General features: G+C 34.9%; 1 protein-coding gene across 1 annotated transcript in view; it reads right to left on the bottom strand.

The window, feature by feature from the left end:
• Naaladl2 (N-acetylated alpha-linked acidic dipeptidase like 2) overlaps window positions 1–25214 on the bottom strand; it is a 659654-nt gene that overhangs the window by 23270 nt on the left and 611170 nt on the right. The window contains exon 13 of the mRNA XM_051185714.1: window positions 23582–23780. Within this exon, the coding sequence (XP_051041671.1) occupies window positions 23582–23780 (199 nt within the window). The remainder of the gene's footprint in view (window positions 1–23581; window positions 23781–25214) is intronic.

The raw sequence follows: 25214 nt of genomic DNA, 5'->3' as shown, positions 1-25214 counted from the left end.
AAAATATACGTAGGCTTGGGAGAGGAAAAGAAACAGGATAAAATGGTTTTCTTTAAAAAAAAAAAAAAAAAAAAAAAAAAGACAATTGAAACATATTAGCAGGATGCGATGGCACACACCTTACATTCTAGCACTTGGGAGGCAGAGGTAAGCAGATCTCTGTGATTTCAAAATAAACCTGGTATACAGAGTTAACTCCAGGATACATAAAAGTTACACCGAGAAACTCAAAACATGAAAAAATAGAAGTAAAAGAAATAGAGTAATAAAAAAGCCACGTAAAGACGGAAGGCACAGAGAAACTTTGGATATTATATGCTGTTCTGTTATCTTTAAATTATTTGACTGCTGAGGAAATAACAACTGTTAAAAGAAATGCTGCTGTATTAATTCAATTTATATATTTTAAAAATGCCTTGACTCAAAAATTTAAGTCTAAGGAAAAGTTACTGGGGAAAAGAATTTATATGTTTGTTTACACAGAAAATGAAAACCTGTGGATTCCTTCCTAACATGATTTGATCAAGCAAGACCCCCTGAAACAGCGTCCCATTCAAAACAGTTGACACAGGGCAGCCTTGCAAACTACAGCCAAGATTTCTGTGTCTTCTTAGGATTCTTATGATAACACCACCTACCAGCAGGAAGAAGTTTGTAAAGAACGATGCCCAGATTCCCGAATATTGTTTATAAATCTTTGTTTTCACTTATATGGGATTGGTTAAAAACGGTTAATGATCACAACCAATATCTTTAAAGGTAAAAGGGGATTATGGTATACATATGAATACTTTGTTTTGGAATGGATTTTCATTTATTGATACAAATTAAGGTCAATTTTGTGACATGTATATTTCTCCTCTTGTTTAGGTATTGTGTTTAATAGTTAAAATTTAGTTATGTGAGTTAGGTTTTCTAGATACACAGAGATGTATTTGAGATGGATAGGCACTCTTCAAACCTTTCAAAGACCTACAGAATATGGTATGTAAACTGGTTTAGGGTTTTTCTTAACAATGAAGCACAACTGCTCCTGGCAACACCACCTGTAAGAAAGGAAGGTAGACATCAAAGAAACTCAATATGCTTTCAATATGGCAAGACTAACCATTTGGGCAAGATACTGTTCTTGTCTAGACTGTTTAACTTGGTGTTATATAAAGTAGCCATGCAGGACCCACAGGAAAGTAACTGCTGATGCAAGATGGAGATTGCTACGGGGTTCCTGCTTCATGGAAGAGACTGTCAGTCTGCAAAGCACAAAGAAAAGTGACTGACAGACTGCTATACAGGTGGACAGTTTAAAGTTTCCCGCTTTGCTGAAGTGTCTGCCAGACACACTATGGACTATAGGCCAAAGAAGGAACATTACAGAAGAACTTCGGGTGACAGACGAGGCAGTGAGTTGTCTCTGTCATTTCTAGAGTTTATATATTATACTTCTGTAGTCTTTGATGTAGTTGAAGACAGATAGTCATGGTTATAATTTTCCTTAGTTAGGATCAAAGATAAATTACATTTAGGTCTTTAGACGCACAAAGATGGGATTGATGATAAAATATTTTCTTTAAATCTTGCTAAATGTTAATGAACTAAATATTGTTAACTGTGATTCTTATTTGATAACTGTTGTGGGATATATGTTGCTATGCTAAGGTTAAAGCCCTTCTTTTTATTTTAGACAGAAAAGAAGGGTTGATAGGAAATGTCATTCTGTAAATATGTTTCTGGTTTTGGTTAATGAATAAAGCACTGTTGGCCAATAGGAAAGCAAGATAGGTGGGAGTAGGAGACTAGGAGGAAAGAGGAAGTAGTTGGGAGGAGAGAAAAGATGGAGGATTACAGGGTAGAATGCCAGCCCCACTTCCCGGTAAGATGAGACCACATGGAAGCACTTAGATTAATAGAAATGGTTTCATAATTAAGACAGAGCTAGCTGTTAAGGGACTAGTAACTGTCCTATAGATTTATATCTAATACAGAGTCTCTGTGTGTTATTTGGGGCTGGCTAGGCAGTGGGACCAGGCCAGCAGAAAAAAAAAAAAAAACTACTCATAACACACCATCATAAACAAAGGTATCTTTGTCCACTCTAATTAGTGGGGACAAAGACCATTGTCATTTTACTTTTATGTTTATAATTAGCATGGAATTTGGCATTTCCATTTGAAATTATCACACATGCTATGTGTTCCTTGGCTTTTCCTTTTGTTCGCTTCCATCATCCGCCAGTATTTTACCTTTCCATTCTGATGTCACCACAACTATTTATTACTTTCTACATATCCTACCTTTAAACTTATTTTTCCATTCTCATGGTCTCTGTTTCTAGATAATGATCCATACTTAAAATACTCCAATATAAATATACATACATAAAAATAGAAGCCAGCATGCACAAATGAGAAAGGATGTAATTTGTCTTTTTTTAGTAAGGATACCGCACTTAGTATAATATTTCCAGGACCATGTATTTGTCTCGCAATCTCATTTTTATCTATGAATAAAATTACATTATTCATATTTACCACATTTTCATTATTCAATCTTACCCCTCAAAAAATAAAAAAAAAAAAATGAAACAAACAAACAAAAAAAAAAAAAAGCCTCAGGTTGTGTTACTAGGCTCTTGGAATATTCTTGATTTGAATCAGTATTAATCAGTTATGTATCTCACCTATAAAAATGCATTGGGTTTAGAGAAACATTTAAAGCAACACTAACCTGAATAAGTAGTTAATGGTTGTTGGATGTGCAATTTAAAATTCCCTAGATGCCACACAAATTTAAGTTAAAAAAATCGCATGAAGCCATTATATTGTACTCCATTCAGGACTATTATTCCTTTATCATTAGTCAAAGTAAAATTCTAGTGTGCTGTTTTTGAGTGTGTCATCATCATTTAATAATAAATCTCCTATCCATTTGTATTCTGCTTTTATCAACTACATTTGATTAAGTATGTTTCAAATTGTAAATGGATGCTGTTAATGATTACCATGTTGAGCAGCACACATCCAGAAATTCAGATTATGCACACAAGCATTTTTTACATTGAACAATTAAAAGAGGTCTATAAAAAGAAAATCTTTCTAAAATTAACCATTTTTTCCACACGAGAAACTAATGGATCAAGATTTCTTCATTTATTTGTAATGCAAAGCTCTACATAGGCATCTTATAATGGATGAGGAGGAAGCCAAACATTTAAATAATAACAATTAAAATTTTTCTTGACCTTTACTTTAAGAAGGAGGGAGAGAGGAAGGGAGGGAAGGAGGGAGGGAAGGAAGAAAGGAGGGAGGGAGAGGGAACTGGGATTGACTTGTAAAATAATAAATTAAATTTAAAAAAAAAAATGTTTTGACTCCAAAATTTAAGTTCAAGGACAAGTTACTAGGGGAAAGGATTTCTATTTTTGTTTCCACAGAAAATGAAAAGATGTGGATTTCTTCCAGACTAATATGGTTTGATCAAGCCAGACCACCTGAAACAGAGTACAAGGTGATCCTACATTCAAAACAGCTGGACAAAGCAGCCTTACAGACTACAGCCAGGATTTCTGAATCTTCTTCGAATCCACCATGGCAGCACCCCTTACCAGCAGGAAGTAGTTTGGAAAGAACAACGCCCAAATTCCCAAATATTGTCTATAAATGTTTGTTTTCATTTAAATGGACTTGGTTATATAAAATAAAAAAAATGAAAAAAGTGTATATGAGTATAATATTAAATCTGAAATGTTTTTCTTTAAAAAATATTATTTATTTATGTACATGTTTAGTACTTGATTAACCTCCTACTCTTATCTTCCTGTTTGCACTTCCTAAACAGGGAGGGCACAATAAGCTGCATATGCTATATGGGAGAAAAACATTTGTATGATTGGCCTCACAATATCAGCTTTCTTAATATATTGACAAAATCCATGTTAAAACATGGCTTTTCTCTCAGTAGTAAACACATGGTACTTATGCTCATTTTTTTTATTTATTAACTCATAATATGTGCACACTTGAGAGAAAATCAGGTACAGTGCTTGCAAGTCTGTAGTGAGATACTCCTTCTGTAGCACTGACCATGCCCATTGGGGGGTGGAGCCATGGGCGGAAGTGACCTGTGGAAGGAGGTCGGAGGGGGCCAGGAAGGCGCTCTCTTTCTGGCGTGACTGGGACAGGAGAGGATCGGGTTGAATTTCCTGGTGTTCATCTGTCTAGGTTGTAAGTTATTTCTCCCTGAATAAACATCTATTCGGCCTATTTGTTTATCCTGATCCTTATTTACCGCAATATCTGGTGTCAGAAGATTTTCCCTTTCTTAGAGCACACTTGTTATTCACTGTTTTGTATATAGTTTTGTATTAAGCCTAAATCTTTTCTTTAGACTAAAAGGGGAATTGTAGTGAGATAGTCCTTCTGTAGCACTGACCACGCCCATTGGGGGTGGAGCCATGGGCGGAAGTGACCTGTGGAAGGAGGTCGGAGGGGGCCAGGAAGGCGCTCTCTTTCTGGCGTGACTCGGACAGGAGAGGATCGGGTTGAATTTCCTGGTGTTCATCTGTCTAGGTTGTATTTCTCCCTGAATAAACATCTATTCGGCCTATTTGTTTATCCTGATCCTTATTTACCACAATACAAGTCTCCTACACTAAGGTCTCAACCAACTAAAGTCCTTTGACAAACATTTATTGCTAATTATTATCCAGTGATGAACACAGCTGAAGTAAAACAACACTTAAAATTCCACTCTCCTTAACCAGCAAAGGTGAACTGAAGTAGGAGTGAGTTCATTTATACATCCCAGCTTACTCTAAGCAATTAAACTAAAACAAGGAAATGAATATGCAAATAACTGTCACTTCACTCAGCACACTGCCCCTTTAGAAGGGCCAAGTAATATTGAAGAGTGAAGACAAGGATGAATAGTTACTATGTACTCGAAACAATGTTATCAATTAGAGATAAAAACTACAAATAAGTTCCTCTTATTAACCAGAGGCTATCTCTCCTGGCCTGGTAATGCCCTTAAAAGGATATAATGTTATATTATACAGAAGTAAAGGAGTTAATGTGAGAAGTGGATAGAGATATTAGTGACAGAGCAACACCAAGGGATGCTGGCAGTGACAGGCATGGATTCTCCTTGGAGCTTCCAGAGAGAATACCTTATTGACAACTGAGAGCAGATGATGGGAGATGTCATTAGTATATGTTTCTCATACTGGTTAATGAGAAAAGCACTGTTGGCCAATAGAAAAAGAAGATAGGAGGGACTAGGAGACAAGGAGGAAAGAGGAAGAAGTAAGGAGGAGTCAGGATAGAGGGTCTGGAGAGAGCAGGATGCCAGCTCTCGGTAAGATAAGACCACGTGGAAATACATAGATTAATAGGAATGGGTTAGTAATTAAGACAGAGCTAGCTGATAAGAAACTAGTAACAGGCCAACAGAATTGTATTTGTTATTTGGGGCTGGCGCAGCGGCAGGATAAGACCGGTGGCAGGCAGAAAAATCCATACTCCTTACAAGCAGAATTTGGTTCTGCAGCTCTATGAGAAAATACATCTCTCTGGCTTTAAACCATTGGATTTGTTGCAATTTGTTATGAAAGCCATAATAAATGAATATATTCAGTTTATGCCACATATATATATTATATGTATGTATACATCTGTATATACCCACACACATATATACGTATATACATATAAATATATATCAAAATTTTCTAGCATAAGCCAAATGATCTGTGGAAAATGCTTGGTATACTTATTCAGAGGAAGTTAAATTTACATAGACATTTTTAAAAAATATCTTAATATTGTAATATCCCAACTTTACTTAGGGCAAGACATTTAACCCCCTTTATAGATGCCTAAGAACAAAGATAGTTTTCTAGGCATACTTGCAAATAAGTCACAATAAAAAAAAAATCATCATAGCTAGTAACTAAACAATTACAAGAATACTGTTGAATAAAATTGTCAGAACCCCTTTTCTGGCTTTGAGGCAGCACCATTATCCTAAGAGCTTGTGATCAAAATGTTGGTATACTCTGATGCCATGACAGTTTCATGGTGTCTGAGAAGCTTACCGTGTAATAGATGAATAGTTTAAACCCTGTTCAAACACTAGACAAGGTAGAAATTTACGTCCTGTGGGACAGAATATGATACCTTAAAATTTCATTATAATACTGTAGTGGATAAACAATTTAAATCTTGTAAATTCTTTATTTTTGAAATTTTCTATTTAATATTTCAGTCTAGGATGGATACAGTTTATAAAGTCATAAAAAGCCAATCTTTGGACATAAGGTTTATATTAATGAGATGAGATGAATAAAACTTATTCCGAACTAATCTAACTTGTATATAAATTATAATGATTTAAGTTTGGATTCTATAACCTTCTCAGATATTAGGACCTATGATTTGTAGAACTGAATGCAAAAAAAAAAAAAAAAAAAAAAAAAAAATAGGCCAACAGTTTGTGAAATGAAACAGCATTGTTCTTTGTCCTCTAAATGTGAATCTAGGAGTGTAATCTGTCTACTTTTAATTTGTAATATTCAAAGTCCAAAATTATTTTCTAGTTGACTGTTTGACATTTTCATTTAGAAGGAAAAGCAGACACTATGAATTTAGCTTTAAAAAACATTTATTTCTCTTTTTGTCAACCCCTTTTGATTAAATAATATAGTATAGAAAAAAAGAAAGGCCTTGGAAACAAGAAATCACACAGGAAGTATATTTAATGAACATATTTTATTAGCTCTTAAATAATTTTTTATACAATTACACTGAATTAGCTTTTCTTACAGATGCCCTGGTGAAGCATAGGTAAACTTTGATAGAAAATGGGACCTAGTATGATGAGCAGTAACAAGGGATACTGTTTAATCGAGAATATCTGAAAGCTATTCCTACCTAATTTTTGGCCATAATTCCTCCAATTTCATAGCTAGAACAAGGAGTCAATTACCATTTGCATGCAATTATTTCTGGATGGCAAGGCTATTTTTATCTATATTGGAGGTAGCCAAAAATAATCAGTCAAATGCAAGCAAAATTTCTTCCAAACTCTATTTAATAACCTTAAAAATAGAGACCTTAGCCTGTCAAACAGAAAATACAAGTTGAGATAAGAATCTCTTTTTACAGACTCTTTTTGTCCACATTATACCTGCTAAAATATATTGTCCTTCCAGAAATCTGGTTACTGTTCATTTACATCATATTTCCACCCAGTGATTCAATCCAGCACTAATTTTGTAGATTTTTGTTTCCAAATAATTAAAAATGCAACTTTTTCTGTTTTACTTTCTAGCAAATTAACTCTATGGTGGTTAATTTTCTGTTTTACGTAAGTTAAGCTATGCAGCATAATCATGTGATCAAGCATTCATCTCAGTGTCACTATGGAGGAATGCTATAGATGAATTATATCTACAACCAATTGACTTAAGCAAAGGAGAATTCCCTCAATATTCATTTAGGGTGTCATGTACTCAATCAGTTATGGGCCCTAACAGAGGGAGGAAGGGATGTAAGGAGGAAGAGAAGAAAAGAGTATGGAGAGAGGGAGGGAATGAGAGGGAACACCTACCTAACTCAATTTCCAAAATGGCAGTATAGATTTTTGACCTCAAAATTGTAAGTTTTCAACTGCCTACATTACAGATCTCTATATCTGCTTACCTGTCTGTCTCTCTGTGCATCTTTGTTTTCTTGTTTTGTTTTTATTTTGATTTGTTTGTTTGTTGTTCTGAGACACTGTTTCTCTGTGTGCCCTGACTATACCAGAACATGCTCTGTTCCAGTTTGCATTTTCGTTGATACCCATAGATTTAAAATAAAAATTTTAATCTCTTTCTTTCATTTCCTGTATAATCATTCCATCACACAGTAGTCACAAACATATAGATAGATTCAGTGGAAGATGACTTAGTATGTTAATATGATCAAAATTTCATACCACTGTAATTAACACCTAATTTCCTCTTACTGGTCTCTAGTTAACTTCCTAATTTCTAATTTCATCCAACATTCCAGTACCAAATCAACTTGGCCACCTTAAAAGAAAAAGAAACTGCTTTTTTCCATTTAAGACAATCTTTAATCCTTGTAATGACATAGTCTTTAGGTCCCTGACTACTCATTTTTTATTTCTAGAAGACAAAATACAGGAGGTAGCCTTGAGCTCTGTGTGTCTGTTTCTTCTCTGTGTGTCTGGTTCTTCTCTGTGCAAGGCAGGTTTGATAGTGGCAGACATTCTGTATTTGCTGAATAACCATCAGTAATGGGCATCACTAGTAAACTCAGGTAAATTTCATAAAGCAAAGGCTGAGATTTTTTTTACCTCATAGATATAAAAATGTGTTTTAAAATGTCAACACAGAGGAATACTTCAGAAAAAAAAGTCACAAAAGCCAAGGCATGTAGTGAGATATCCATCCTACCCACACCTATTGCACTGACCATCCCCATTGGTGACATGGAGACAGGTACAGGCATGACCTGGGAGGACTAGGTCTAGGATCCTAGACCATAGATCTCTTGCACATTGGTGGAAGACAGAGAGCATTCAGAGGCATTCTTGGTACAGGAACTTGTTGGTGGTCATCTGTTGTTTCTGGTGTAAATAAATTCTCCCGAATAAACATCTATCAGCCTATTGTTTTCCCAGATTCTTATTTATACAAGCTACAGAGGTATTGATGTCACAGTACAAAGTATGAATACCTTTTGTATGTATATGACATTAAATACATTATAGTTGTCTTTTGTGGTTATTTAAAAATATTATCTCACTTCCCTGTATATGTTTCCTACAAACTGGTCATAGATTTGATATAAAATTATGATTCATTATTACTTTCTTAAGTGTCATTTAGCCATTTTGAATTCCTCTATGGAAATTACTCTATTCAGTTCTATACCCCACTTTTTAATAGGGTTATTTGGTGTGTTGGTGACTATCTTCTTGAGTTTTCTTTATATTTTGAAGATCAGTCCCCTGTCAGATGTGGGGCTGGTGAAGATTATTTCCCAGTCTGTTGGCTGCCATTTGGTCTTGTCGACTGTGTCCTTTGCCTTACAGAATCTTCTCAGTTTCAGGAGGGCCCATTTATTAATTGTCGATCTCTGTGTCTGTGCTACTGGTGTTGTTTTCAGAAAGTAGTCTCCTGTACCCACAGCTAAACACTGATCTGAATCCAGGAATCCAGTTGCACAGGGTGGGGGGTGATAAGAAAAATAGTCTAAACCAGGCTACAGAAACCCACAGAGACAGATGACCTGAACAAGGAGGAGCTAATGAACCCCTGAACTGATAGCTGGGAAACCAGCATTGTACCAACTCAGACTCCATGAACATGGGTCTCAGAAGACCTGGAAAGCCTAAGGAACCCCTGACAGTAGAACAAGGATGTATCCCTGGTACATGAAAGGACTTTGGGAGTACATTCCTCATGGAGGGATACTCCCTTAGCCTAGAGGCAGGAGGGAGGGCCTAGACCCTACTCCAGTTGACTTTATAGATATTGATAATCCCTCCTGGAAGCATCACACTCAGTGGGGAGAATGGGACTGGAGGAGTGGTCGGGGGACATGGGAGGGAGAGGGAAATGGGATTAATATATAAAATAAGTAAAAAATAATATATATATATAAAGTTTTAATAAAGATTAATTATTACTTAACTTTTGCCATTTATAATCCCTAATATCATTGTAGAAATTTTTAATTTTCTGACCCAAAGACCTCCTTTTAATAATGGGGATAACAGTGAACTAAATGAATGACAGATCATTAACAAATTTTTCACTGTGAATCTCAATTAAACACTATATCATACATATGCACCATGAAAGAAATCTAGTTCCTTGAAGGCAGAAAAGAAAATGAACAGCATGAAAAAAGAGGTAATTTACTGATTTCATCAAAGCACTTTTAAAGATATACAGTATAATTTGGAAAGCTTAAGAAGAAATGTGACTGTGTAATTTAGCAACATTCAGACAACTAGGTGGCAGAAAGAAATTCATGGAAATTCTCAAAAACACTTAGAACACATCATGTCTGTGTGGAAGATTCCTTTCAGCTCTAGTAGTCTTTGACACCATGAAGTAGTCATATAGATCTAGCATATGCAATATATAAGATAACTAATTCTACTGAGGTTAGTTCTAAATTCTATACATCTCACTGAGCATCTATACAGTTAAATGGCTTCTGAAGCTTCACCTAGGATTTTACACTTACACTATCATTTTTTGTTCTCTTATGAGAAAAGTGTTTCAGTGGCTTCCTTAAATTAGCTTTGTGGGGATTTTACTTGATATAGTGATCTTATGAATTTAATAACTTAAGCCCATGCATGAAAGATTTATTTGTACAGAGAAAGCACAGACTTTATGTTTTCACACATGTGTTGGTCTGATCGTGCTAGGTAGTGACTTTTCATATGGTAGGCTGAAGAAATGCTAGCATGATGGAAGATGTCCTTCTCTATACATGTTTCTCTTATTGGTTAATGAATAAAACATTGTTTGCTCAATAGAAGCAGGAAGATAGGCAGCTGGAAATGAGAATATTGGTAAAGGTAAGCAGAGAGAAGTGTTTTGAGGAGATTCCATGTAGCCATCAAAGGAGTAACAGGTCCAGGCATTCCCTACTAAGACAATAGCACATGGAAATACATAGATTTGTACAAATGGATTAATAATTAAGAGAGAGCTAGCCAATAAGAATCCCTAACCATTGGCTAACAACCTTATAATTAATATAACATCCATATGTTTAATTTGGGGCCAAATAGCAGTGGAACCAGGTTGGATAGAAATGTTCAGTTGTCCTAACATCCTTTTATGCACAATTCAGTGTTTTTAGGATTATATTCATTATATGTCAAATTATATATTACATATTATATAGTGCACTATAAATATTTTCCTAATTACCCTGTGAACATGATTATAATTTAATAGAGTACATTTTTATTAGTATAAGCTTGGGGTGTTGGCTCTGAGGAACAGACTACATATTCATTACATCCATGAATAGGAACCACTCATCAGTTGCTTCAGGTGCCCAGAGAAAAAGGAAAGAGCATCTATATCTCTTTCCTAGCTAAAGTAGCTCATGTAAACTTTAATCCAAATTTAGAATTACACTGATTATGGGAACAGAAACAAATATATGCTTTGCAGAATCAAGCCTACAGCTCATCTTTTCCATGTCTGATGTATCACTATGATGTCCTTGCTACATATTGTTGTATATGGTATGAAGATTAATTTAGATCTTCATCAAGATAATTATTTTGCAGTAATGTATCTTAAAGGAATAGAAAAATAATTCACACTTAAAAAAACACTGACTGAATATTAGATAGATCCCAGTGTATCTTACTAATTGGTGAAAAATAATATATGCCCAGAGAAGGTAGATGACTGTTCCTTGGATGACTTAGTTGATGGTGTACAGGTGGCACGGCCTATGGATCAGTTCTTCTTTTGTGATGTTCTTTATATTTTATATTATTTTTATAAAAAGGTATCCAACTGTAATGAATATTTCTAGGAAATAAACGTTGCTTCAGTTTAAGATTCATGGAAATGTAAAGTGATAAGGTCATTCTTTGGGTAAGATGATTTGACAGATTCAGAACCATGGAGATTATATATTTTCCAGCACCAGAAACAGAGTCAGAACCCTCAGATGCATACCTGTGATAGTTACTGTTGGAGGATGGACACAAGTGTCTAAGGGATTTCAGACAACATTAGACTTTATGAACACAAATATCTATCTAAAATTATCATTGACTTCTGAACAAACTATTGATAAATTGAGTCAAGTGTATGTAGCACTGTCTTTTAGAAAGCAGGGTGTTTTTTGTTGTAACAACCCAGTTTCCAAGCCTACTTCTGCTTTATAAAGTTGTGTCTTCCATATAAAGAAAATAATACAAGTAAATAGATTAGATTACTAAAAGGCTTACAGATAATATATGAAAAAATGACCACCATGATGCCTTTTTAAAGTTGCATTTGCTTTGACACAATTTGCAATTATTACTACTCATAATATTATTTAACACATAAAGACATGTTGGACTTTAATACATTTTTTTAGAGAAATAACTATAGGCTATACAAGAGAGATTATAATGATTATATCCTCAGAATGATTGTATCTACGCTTGCAAATCTGACAACAATATTGTTATTACTTGAAGTAGAAAGAAACAACAAATTTAAAAAGAGGTGTTTTTAATAAACCCAAACTTAGTATACACAGGATCCCTAGTCTGGTACTACCAGAGATAAACTAAATTGTGTAGAACTGACTGCTTAGGGAAATAAAAACATTTTGTTTGCTGTGCTGAACTCCAAACACAATAACTTAAAAAAGTCTTTTGCAAAATAAGAGGTAAAAGAAAATTGGAACAGATGCATTACAAGTAGATGATATATCACGTCTGTTATCAATACTGATGACTCTTGATGGTCACTATTGAGGTCTCAAAGCTGAGCACAATGCCTGCATGTAGTACATGGCCAATTAATAATGATAAATGAATAAGTAAGTGTATATAGAGCAGCCTAATCTTTCAAAAATACTAGAATAGCTTTCCAACCCTGACACAACATTCTTCAACACAAAGAAACACATACATGTAGACAGACAGTTGATAGACAGACAGACATGACAAACATTTCTTGTTTAAAAAAGAACTAGAGTATGTGATATGAAATTGTTAATCAACCAAAATCTATGGCAGCACTGTGATATTGAAACCCCAAAGTCACTTCATCAAAAGTGCTTCTTAGTAGCATTTTACAATGGAGGAAGCAGCAGCACAGGATGTTAGGAACATGAATTTTAATTTGGTCATGCTGTAGATTATGACCTTGATAAAGTCCCAATACTTGTCCTTAGTTCCCCTGCTACTAAAACAGAAACCTTCCTATTTAAAAGTGGTTGAATGTTGGAATGCTTCTTGTTTATCATCTAGAGAAGAAATTTGTGCATGTTTTATAGATATAGAGACTGAGTTGCAGGACATACACACAATATGTATGGTCTCCTATAGAAAATGAAGATCTTGATTCCCCTCAACAGCCCTTCACAGAGAAAGACTATGGTTATTTCTTCCATCATACAGTAGAAGAAATGTTATTACATGTGCAAACATGCACGCACACACACACACACACACACACACACACACACACACACACTTTTTTTAAGCACTGAGGGTCATCCAAGGACTTGCAATTGATAAATAAGCATCTACCATTGAGCTCAAGCAAAAAAATGGAAAGAAAAACTAGTTCTGAGACCTATTAGACTCCAGTCAGTGGACATGCACTGAATACACAAATCAGTAAAGCAGTCATGATTCCAAGTTGTGGAAGGTCTACAAAACAGAAATTGTCCTCATATATTTTGCTTTTAATTATCAAAGTAATTTCTCAGATACTAAGTTATTATCTTATAAGATTGTTGTTCAGGAAGGATAAAAAATCTTTCCTAACTATGTAACTGCCTGATATATGTAGAAGTTCTATGTCAGTTTCATGCAGGTCTCATGGGTGTTGGTTCAGACTCTGTGAGATCTCATGAGCTTGATGTACTTGTTAGATTCCTAACAATGAGATCAGGGGCTGACCCTAACACTTTGGCTGGCTATTCAGAACCTGTTCTTCATACTTGATTGCCTTGCCCATCCTTAATATAAGGGGAGGTACTTAGTCTTACTACAACTTGATATCCTATGCTTTGGTAGTATCCATGGGATGCCTGGTCCTTTCTAAACAGAAGCAGAACAGGAATGGTTTGAGGTTGGTAATAGGGAATAAGAAAAGGAATAAGAGGAGAGGAGGAAGGGGAAACAAATCAGGATGCAAAATGAATAAATTAATTAAATCTAAAAATTTAAAAAGATATATGAAAACAAATAAAATCTTTCCTAAGTTTGTACGGTGAAAGAAACAAAAATTCTACCTAGAATTTAGAACCAAGAGTCCATTATTTTAACCACTAATTTACTCTATGTTGCAAAGGTAAATAAGATTAGACAGGACCTCATGTAAAAAGATTCAAAGTGTGTGAGAGGTATGGTGCCTCTTATAGCATGACTTAGCATGCTATATAACAGAATCAGCTCTTTCTCCTTCACAGTCTCAGAGTAACATAAAACATGAGTGTCATGTCAGTACATCTAACAATAATCTACCTCAATGAGCATATAATCTGTTTCACACCAACCACTAAAAACAATCTTACATGACCACTTCTGTGCATTCATAATTCCCTAACTTACGATTAAATCCTGAGAAACCATAATATACACATGAAAGAATTTTTATTCATCATAGAATCAGTCACACAGATTAATGGCACCATTTATGACAATCACTTTTTTGTTTTCCAGCATCCCAATAGACTCTATACTCCAAATGACATGAACATGTAGAAAACAGATGAGTTAGTCTTTGAAAATGAAGCTAAAGAACTGTGGGTAAACACTAAGAATAAGAAGCCAGCATAGAAAGTGGTATAATGGAGACATTTTTCAAAGTTTTTTACTGGGTTCTGGTGAAGGCTAGAACATAATATTTTATTCATTAGTTGAGGCTGTTTTCAAATTTAAGATGAAATATTATGTTAAACTATTGTGAAGTAGGAAATACGATTTTCTCTTTTGTAATACATCTATCAGTTTCTGCCTCAGTTTCCTTTATGTCTGTATTTTGGTAGTAGCACATGGGAGTAATTACAATAACAACGAAATTAGAATATACTGAGAACAACAAAAAGAAGCCAGAGTAAGTGCTTGTATAAAGTAATCCTTGAAAACTGACATTTTTAAAGGTTTGATGAAAGTCCATGTAGTGTGTGTGAAAGTTTCTGTCACATTAAGATACTTTGTTTTAGTATAAACAAAAGAAATAAATAAAATTGAATTTGGATAGTATATTAATTTTGTTTATCTTAAATACAGAAGCTGTTTTTATTATCTTAGAGAGATAAAATAAAATATGCAAATGATAAATCATTATAAATCACATTATTACATGTATTCAGAAAGTATAAAAGGAACCTCTAAATTGATATACATTATAAAATTTTTAGTACATGAGACAGGCTACCAAATTTTGGAAATTTTATATTGAGCCTATGGTTTAACTCTCTATTCATGCACTGATCTTTTAGTTCTCGTAGTATTATTAAAATACTTTAAAAGAATATTGGTAATCCTTAATCAGTTATTTTTCATAATCTAAAAAAATCATAGGAAGATATAATTAATGACAAGAGAAACAATGATGGGATTTTATTCTCACTTATGTCACCTACATTTCAATAGCAGAAAAGTAGTCATTACCACAATTAGAAAGATAATAATAGGTTTTACTATTACTTACAAAACTAACTCTACTTAAAACACCATGACATGATGGCAATTTAGAAATGTTGGGCGACTTGTATTCTATACATGATAAAGTTCTTGAAATTCTCCAAAGTAAGTATTTACCGTGAGTGTGCAGCTTGAGCATGAGTGTGGGTGTCTGTCTGTAAGTAGGTTTTACATCATTCCGCATAATGTCATTTCTTCCTTGCCTAGATAGAAATGAGTGCTAATGTTTTTTTTTTTCACAGAAAAGTTGGGGAAGTTGTATGTTTGAAAAGCACTTTTAATGGATTGCTTGCTCTGTTTACTCTTGGTTCAAGGCAAAAGCATCTTGACATTTACACTGCTATTTTCCTGCTATCAAGGATGCACATGAAAATCATCATGCCTTGGGCTTAGCTTAAAATGGTCTTCTGAACTTGCACAAATCCATTCTATCTAGCTCCAAAAGAAATCCTTTCTTATGAACTTGTGGCAACATTACTAATAAGAACACAAAGCTCGTAATATACACATGTATACAAGCACAAACATACTTTCCCTTAATTAACAATTGGCCTGCTTGGGTCCCAAGGATTGAACTTGGCAAATGCCTTTAATTACCTTGTCAAAGCTATATTTCTTTTACAGATGACTCTTTTCTTATAATTCAATACATCTTGTAGAATTAGAAGATGTTTACTTTAATTAATAACCATTTCTACCTGGAAGGTAACATTAGATACCAGCTTATACTTGTGTCACTGTCAATTTTCCATACTCTTAAAATAAAATAAGAACAATGTTGGACTTCTAGTTCTCCTTTACAGTAAGTTTGCTATGCTTTGACAAAATTTCCCTTTGAACACAGTAGAGCAGTCACTGTGTGTGTTTGTCTGTGTGTGTGTGTGTGTGTGTGTGTGTGTGTGTGTGTGTATGTATGTGCATGTCTGTATACTCACACACATATCAGAACAGAAACATTTGACTCCAGTTCCCTTTATCACTGTGATACTTTGAACAAAAGCAACCAGAGTACAGCGCACTATAACTGGGGAAAGTCAGAGAAGAGAACTTGAGGATTGCTTGCTATTTCATAAAGTATTAACTTTGATTGGGGAACTCATAGCCCAGGAAGTACAGAAGAAATTGGAGGATGCTGTTTATCAACTAGTCTGCTATGGCTCATGCTTAGCTATCTTTCTTATACAGCCCCAGAGCAACAGACTAGGTACCATCCATCATAGGATAGGTGTTCCTTGGAAGAAAGACTTAGCTAACTGCATCTATGAAGAGCATTTTTAAAACTCCCGATTTTCTACTTGTAAAGTTTGAAAATTTAAGATATTTATGTGTCAGTGAAGTGTAGTTAAGTCATTTAAAATCAAGTAAATGACAAGAGTTAGTGTTCTCCCATTGTTAAGACTATGTAGGCTTGTGTTAGGTGAGAGAAAAGGGAAATAAGAAAAATGCCATAGCAGCAGCAACATACTCTTAATATGCAGTAACAGGGACAAAGAAGAAATCTTCACAAGATCTGCTAAAATAATATAGGAATGATAAATTCATAAGATACTAAACTTCAATCACAAAAATTGCTAGCAGCATTTTTTCACTGGGTAGGTTTGTCACTGCAGTAACTGTTAGATTTTGGAGTGCTGTTCAGTTTATTTATAATTTCTTTAAGAGTATGCAATTTAAAATCTCCTTGAAATGTCCTTCTTTTTCTTTCTTTCTTTCTTTCTTTTCTTTTTTTTTTTTTTTCTTGAGATGTGACTCATTCAGCTGACAGGAAATTAACAAATGTTTGTTAAGAGAAAAGACTATTTAAAAATATAATTGAAAGATAGATATCACTTCAGTGATTCTGAGGGATAAAGAATTTTTTGTGCCACTTAATAATAAAGTAATTCTCCTCTAGTGGTAAGTGGAAAGAAAGCAATGGAGATGCAAATACTATTTAAGTGTCTAATACACACATAATTATGATATAATATTACTTTCATTTTTGGAACTTGTTTTTTGTTTGTTTGTTTGTTTGAAACATGGTTTCTCTGTGCTCTGGAAGCTGTCCTGGAACTAGTTCTTGTAGACCAGTCTGGCATTGAACTCACAGATCTACCTGCCTCTGCCTCCCAAGTGCATTTTGGAACTTTTACAGAATTATAAAGTCAATATATTTATCATACTTTGACTTAATTTCAGAGAACTTTTTTTCTATTTTTAACATCTCTTGTAGAGTTGCTAGTTAGAGAAGCAAAACTGGTGTTCAGAAATGCTTAGCTTCCCCTAAGACATGCAAGCATAAAAAGACAATTCTCTTTTTGCCAGCTCAGCTCCTTCCACATGAATGTTTTATAGGTTCTACCTGAACAAGTTAGTAACAACCAGCACAATGCAATATTAAATGCAAATTGTACAACAAAGTAGCTAAGATAATTGAATTGAGAAATATATACTTTAAACAAAGAATGCTAAAACTGATAATTTGTGCAGATATAAAGAGATTAAATATATGATGCCAAACCTTTTACATTTCAAAAAGATGAACATAAAGTGGTTAGCATACTTAAGTCTAAAACACAAAATTGTAAAATCCATAGGATGCTTCACAAAAGAAGAAGGAATCTAGGTAACATTGACTTTCATACCCAAATTTTGGAGTCCACATAGTAGTAGCACAATATATGAAGGATAAATTTATAAGCTACAATTCATTAATATTAAAACCAAAAGACACTTTTATGAAAAGGAGACAAACACAAACTATGAGGAAATCTTTCCCAAACAGTTACCTGACAGAAGACTGGCCTGTTAATTTGAATGTAAGTTGTCCCCATAAGTCAAAGGGAATGATAGTATTGGCACCTGTGGCTTTGTTGGGTTAGGCATGGCATAATTGAAGAAAGTGTATCACTATGAAGTCAGGCTTTGAGGTCTCATGGGCGCTCAAGCCGTACCCAATATTTCAAATCATTTCCTGTTGCCTGTGGGATCAAGATGTAGCCCCTTTCTATTCTCAGCTTTTTCCTCAGCACCATGTCTAACAATACATCACCATATTCCATGTTGTTCTTTATAAACGCTGCATTGGTCATGATGTCTCTTCACAGCAATGGAACCCCTAACAGATCTTGGTACCAGCAACTGAGATATTGCTGTCATAGGCCTGACCATGCTTTTGATTGAAGGAATATGAACCTACTGTGGATTATAAGGTAAAGCATTTGAACATTTTATGTGCTCCTTAATAGGCCATCCTTGTAGGAACCTAGAAGGCAGTGGTGCTGAGTGGGATTTAAACTGTGTGTTCCCCAATAAAAGGTTTCAGAGGAGAAGAATGTTAGTATGTGGCCCAGACACTAGTCTTGTGATATTTTGGTGAAGAGTGTGGCTAATTTTTGCTCTTGTTTGAAATATCTACCTGAGGCTAAAGTGAAGAGCTTTGGGTTAATTCCATTGGCAGAGGAAATCTCAAAACAGGTTAGTATAGACTCTGTGTGGTTGTTGATGTTAACTCTAAAGAAGATTTATAATGAAAAGGAGTAAAGTGAGCAAAGAAAAATATAAAATGTACAATTTGAGGAGAAAAGGAGCACCAGAAAGTAGAATGGAACTAACTTCTTTGTGCAAGGACATAAACAGAATTTCTTTGAAATAAAGGAAGCAGTGACCTCAGACAAGATCCCATCCAGCTAAGATTCCAACCTGTAAAAAGAAATTAAAATAAAGCTTAAAGCCAGATTTCATGGTTCATGTATTTAATCCTAGTACTCAAAAATCTAAGGTCAATTTGGATCTACAGAGCATGTTCCAGGACAGCCAAGCTTAGGCATTAAAGAAAACCATGGAAATCAGAAAATTGGTGAAGGTGTAATTGAATAAGGGGGATATGTACCAGCCCCAGTAAGCCCCAGAACTTGGCAGTTTTGGCCAAATGTTTTTGGCTTTAGCGTCAAGGAGCAGCTAAGGAAAGCCACTGAGGCCAATCATGTGTCAGAGGTGCCTCTGAATGGTAGCCTAGAAAGGCCATTGTATGAAGCTGTCAAGGTAAAGCCTGGATTGCCTGGGAGATCCCAAGATGTTGAAAATTCCAGAGCCATGCAATACCTACCAAGGAGAGCTGCTAACAGGGAGTAGGACCAGCTCAAGATAAAAATTGTGTTGCCATCAACAAAGCCCAAGGCAGTTGGAGCACTTTCACATAAGACATGGAAATGCAGAGTTTACAGCTTGCCCAGCTGGTTTTGTGTTTTCTTTGGTCTAGTATTTTACTATGCACCCTTCCCTGCATTTTGGAATGGTAATGCATATCCTGTAATATTATATTTTGGAAATGTGGTCTGCTTTTTTATTTTTATTTTATAGGGTATTGCATTACTAAGTTTTATGAATTCTTTTATATTTTGGATACCAGTTGTCTTAGTGTTTCTATTACTGTGAAGAGACAATATGATCATGGCAAGTCTTCTAAAGGAAAAATATTTAATTGGGTGGCTCACAGTTTTAGGGGTTTAGTCCATTATCATCATGGTGGACATGATGGTATGCAGGCAGAAATGGTGCTGATATTGAGAAGACCCTACCTCTTGATCCCATAGACAACAGGAAGAGGTCTGAGAGACTAGGCACAGTTACTTAAACATAGTTACTTCACAGCCCACCTTCACAGTGCCATACTTCTTCCAAGAAGGCCATACTTACTCTACAAAACCACACCTCCCAATAGTACCATTTCTTATGAACTTATGGGAGCCAATTACATTCAAACTACCACATTTTACCCCCTGACCCACCATAAGCTTATAATACCACAGTGTAAAATGCATTTAGTCAAACTTCAAAAGGCCCATGGTCTATCACAGTAACAACAATGTTTTACAGTATAGCATTCAAAGTTTCTTCTGAGATTCATACAATCTCTAACAAGAAGTGTAACAACTTAGTTTTGAAATTAGGTGAAAGAGCTGAACAGACATCTCATTTTAGAGAGCACAGGTGAGAAGTTACCATAGCAAAGTGCTGTCACCAACACATGCCATCATGGAATTGCAAATTCAAATAGTAGAACCAATGTGTACCTTATTCCCAGGCCACCAACTGTAAATGTAGGTGAAGTGAGAGGTAACAGAAGCACCATGCTATGTACTGTTGAAAATGCAAGATGGTACAGCCACTTTGGAGGATAGTTTCTTTCAAAATTATAAATAGACTTTACCATATGACCAGCATATAAACTAAGGACAAACATGGTAAGCATACATTTAATTAGCAACTATAGTCAAACTTTGGTAAATGCTAAAATATTGAACCTTAGCCATTGAGTTCTAAAGTCTATTATATGAACTAGAATACTGTAATAACATTTGGACTTATATTACTTCAATACAGATATGCTGTGATAATTATTATGAGTAGAAACTCATTTTTATTTGTTTTAGTAAAAGACAAATGCTTGCTTTTCTTGTCAAAATACATGATGAAATAAATTGATTCTATGAATATTGTTGAAAGAGTAAGAAGAATCATGTCATATATGCAAGCCAGCTAACTACACATTGCAAGAATGTTAAGAAGGGAATGCATTCTTCATGTAGAAATAGGCCTAATTAAATGGGTCACCAAACATGATTACCTGATAAAGACATATGAAATAATTCTGTCAGTAATATGGTTGGATTTTCTTTAAGTAATTACTTGTGTGCACTATCTTTATATTTTACCAAATCATCTTGTTCTTTCTTCTTTCTAGCCCTGCTCTAGATTACTATCAGAGAAAGTGGTTTTTACTTGAAGTGTCTGCTAAGTTTCAGGGACTTAGAAAACACAGGGAGCATATATAAGGCAATTATATTATGGAAAAAATATAAGTAGTGTCCTTTTTTTCTAATGTCTCATGATCCAGAGTTATAGGGATAGGAGAAATTACATGAAGATTTAATCCACATATGAATTTCAGTTTCAAACTCACAAAGCTACCTTTGTTTCCATCTGTTATCTCATTTAGCAGATGCAGAAATTAAGATGTCAGTGAGGATAATTTCAGGTTATGAAGTTTGATATCAAACACCATTCAAATTCCATGCTCACTTAACAGTCATAACCCATGTTTTAATATGTACAGTGATATAAGACTACTGCTATAAAAGCTGTCATAATCTTTGGGGAGCAGTAATTTTTGAAACTCTCATATGAAACTAAGATTTCTATACATTTGTATCGATTGTTTTTGATATTATTTTTCATTATATTTTAAAAACTTATTTTTTAAATATTTTTCTTATTTTACATATTTATTCCAGTGCCCTCTACCTCCCAACCTTCCATTCCTTCCCCCAGATTACCCTCTGTCCCATTCCAAATCCACTCTCCAAAATGGTGAGGCCTTCCAGAAGGGATCATCAAAATTCGTCAAGTCATTTGGGGTAGAGTCTAGGCCCTCCCTTCTGTCTTTAGGCTAAGGAAGTATCCCTCCATGGGGAATGTACTCACAAAGGCCTTTGAGTACCTTTCATGAAACATCCTGGTTCTACTGTCAGAGGTCCCATAGACTGCCCAGGCCTTCTAATTGAGACCAAGGTTCAGGGGGTCTGAGTTGGTCCTATGCTAGTTTCCCAGCTATCAGTCTGGGTGTCCATGAGCTTCCCCTTGTTTAGATCAGCTGTCTCTGGGGGTTTCCGTAGCCTGGTCTTGACCCCTTTGCTCATTACTCCTCCTTGTCTTCAATTGGATTCCAGGAGTTTGGCTCAGTGTTTAGCTGTGGGTGTCTGCTTCTATTTCTATCAGCTATTGGATGAAGGCCCATGTTCAAGTATTTGTGACTGGGTTACATCACTCAAAATGGTTTCTTCCAGATCCATCCATTTGCCTGTAAACTTCTTTTTCTTTCTTTCTTAATTTCTTTCTTTCATTCTTTTTTTTTTTTTTTTTTTGATATTTTATTTTTTTTTTCTCATTTTACATATCGATCCCAGGTCCCCCTCCCTCCTACTCTCCCATTCCTCCCTCCAGGCCACCTCCACCCCTGTCCCATTCTCCATCCACTCCTCAGGGAGGCTGAGGCCTTCCATGAGGGATATGTTTGTATCAATTATTGATGCCTTGCTTTAATTGGTTATACATGTTATCTATAGCAATTCTAATCATGAAACGAGACAGTAGACAAAGGGAAGCCAGGAAGAAGTTTGGCAGTAGGTCAGTTCAGCACATAACTTTTTCATAAGGAGTAATTAGTTAAACATTTAAGTATTACTTATAAATGCAAAAATATACAACATGCATATATAAGATGTATGTACATATGAATGTACTATTAAATTATCATTTCCACACACATTATATAATACATATGTAATACATATAATATATTACACAGAAAGTCAATTAAATGAATCAATTATGTAAAATATTTAAAATATTTAAATTGTTTCACTGCCATCTTCCATTAATTTACTTTCTACTTTGATTACATCCTAAACAAAAGCATAGTCCACTTGTTTTAGTCACTGAGCCCAAAGCATACTTATATGTCTACAAAACCATTGTCTACATGTTTCATGAGCACTACTATGACTCACCAACTAAACTGTCCCTGCTCTCTCTGTCATTTCAAAATCCACTGAAGTTGCATGGTACTAGAATATTAAATGTATTCAATACTGTCATAAATTATAGGCACTGGAATTGAGTCCAGTGCTGTAGACATGTTTTTATTGGGAAAAAATCTGCTGGGTCTATTTTCGGACACACTCAAGAAAGCATATTTCTCACTATGGAAGCTTTGACTGCACACTTTTCCATTAATGATATATTGATATCAATACAAGATATTTTGTCATATTCTGCATTCCATTCCATATTGATTCATTGGAACTTTGCTTTGGATAATGATTCTCATCTTCATATTCTATCTCTAACTATTTTATTGTTTTGTTTTCAAAATAGATTATATATGCTTATAATTTATTTGGATCAAACTTATCAGCTATTCTTTTCTCTCTTATGTTTCTTCCATCCTTTCCCTACTTTTCCTTTCAAGTCATGTTTGTTCACTCTCACTTGTGTGCACTCTTCTTAAATATCTTAAAGTAGTGTTTCTTTTAAATATCTCTTCAACATACTATGAAAGTGAAGTTAAGGTTTAGAGGGAAAGACAGAAATGTGGAGGTTTATTTCCTACCTATAAAATCCAGGTGGCACCTGTTCTACCAGGAAGTTCTTCTCCAAGTCTTGCAGGATGTCATTCAGCATTCGGACACGACTGGCAGCTCTCTCCTTTGGGTCATTAGCAGGCCGCATCTCATCTGACTGGAAGAGTTCAGCACTCTCCCTCAGACGTGATGCCTTGGCAAGCAGGTAAGGGACACTGGGTTCACCACCTGGTGAAGATAAATGAGCCTGTTTTAGGAGAAATTTTAATCAAATGAGCCAAGCATATGTATTTTCATCTAGTCTAGTTTATAAATCAGATTGATCCCTTGATGGGAGATGTCATTCTGTATATGCTTTTCATTTTGGTTAATGAATAAAGCACTGTTGGCCAATAGGAAAGGAAGACAGGAGGGACTAGGAGACAAGGAGGAAAGAGGAAGTAGGAAGGAAGAGCCAAAATGGAGAGTCACCATACTCCTTACAATCCCTGATGAAAGAGTGGCCTGTCACCAATAGTTCTTTCTGTTTTCTTCCCAAACAAAGGTTTATATGGTTCAATTAAACTCTGATAACATTTTTTTCTACCACACTGTAAAATTTATATTATACACACACACACACACACACACACACACACACACACACACACATATATATATATATATATATATATATATTACTTAAGTGATTGGCTACTCACTAATTATAGAAGGTAGGTATTGTTGCTTGGTTATATAACCAACACTATATTAAGCTTCGTAAGCAATTATATTAATTAATAATTACCAAAAGCTATTAAAGCTATTAATTAAATCATTTAAAATTTACCAAACTTTAGAGCACAAATTAGATTTGTGAGCCCCTTGCTTATGGAGAGATTCTCTCTCATCCTAGTTACATGGGGGAGGACCTAGGTCCTGCCCCACATGATGTGACAGACTTTGATAATCCCTCATGGGAGGCCACTCTCTCCGATGAGTGGATGGGGGCTGGAAAAGGAAGTTTGTGGAGGGAATGGGAGGATGGGAGGAAGAGGGAACTAGGATTGGTATGTAAAATCAGATTGTTTTCAATTTACATAAAACCTAATTTTAAAAATATTACCAAGTTTCATTTTACAGAAAATGGGACTAATTAAGGCTCACAATTAAGATAACATATCATTAAGTAAGTATCAGAGTTAAATTGGATCCTTTATCTTGCTGGTTCAACATTCCAGGCTTTTAACCATAGTATACCTGCATCCAAAGAAAAAAATATAAAGGATAGAATCATGGTGATGCATACCTGCCTTGCCAGAATTTGAGAGGTGGAATTAGATGGATCTTGAACTCAAGGGCATTCTTGGTGACAAGGAGAATATGAGTCAACCAAGGCCACATGAGACACCATCAAAAGAGATAAATAAAAAGGAAAGAAAAGAATGTCTTTTCTTATGATGGGATGGCACTTGTATGCATTGAGCCTCTATTGTCATTAGTAGAATTTTTAATAACATTTTTGACTTTACAGTATACTAGAAATTGTCACATGTGTTTCTACATTAGCTTTGTTTGTTTCTCAGAATACAGTCATTTTTCTTATTACCCATTTTTTGAGCAATAATTCTTTAAATGTCTTTTTTCTCAGATAGAAAGGGATGAGAGTAGGAAAGGCAATGG

This window comes from Phodopus roborovskii, unplaced genomic scaffold, assembly GCF_943737965.1.
Source record: "Phodopus roborovskii unplaced genomic scaffold, PHOROB, whole genome shotgun sequence".
Taxonomy (NCBI): Eukaryota; Metazoa; Chordata; class Mammalia; order Rodentia; family Cricetidae; genus Phodopus; species Phodopus roborovskii.
The sequence above is the reverse complement of the archived record's forward strand: the minus strand, read 5'-3'. Positions and strand labels throughout refer to the sequence as shown.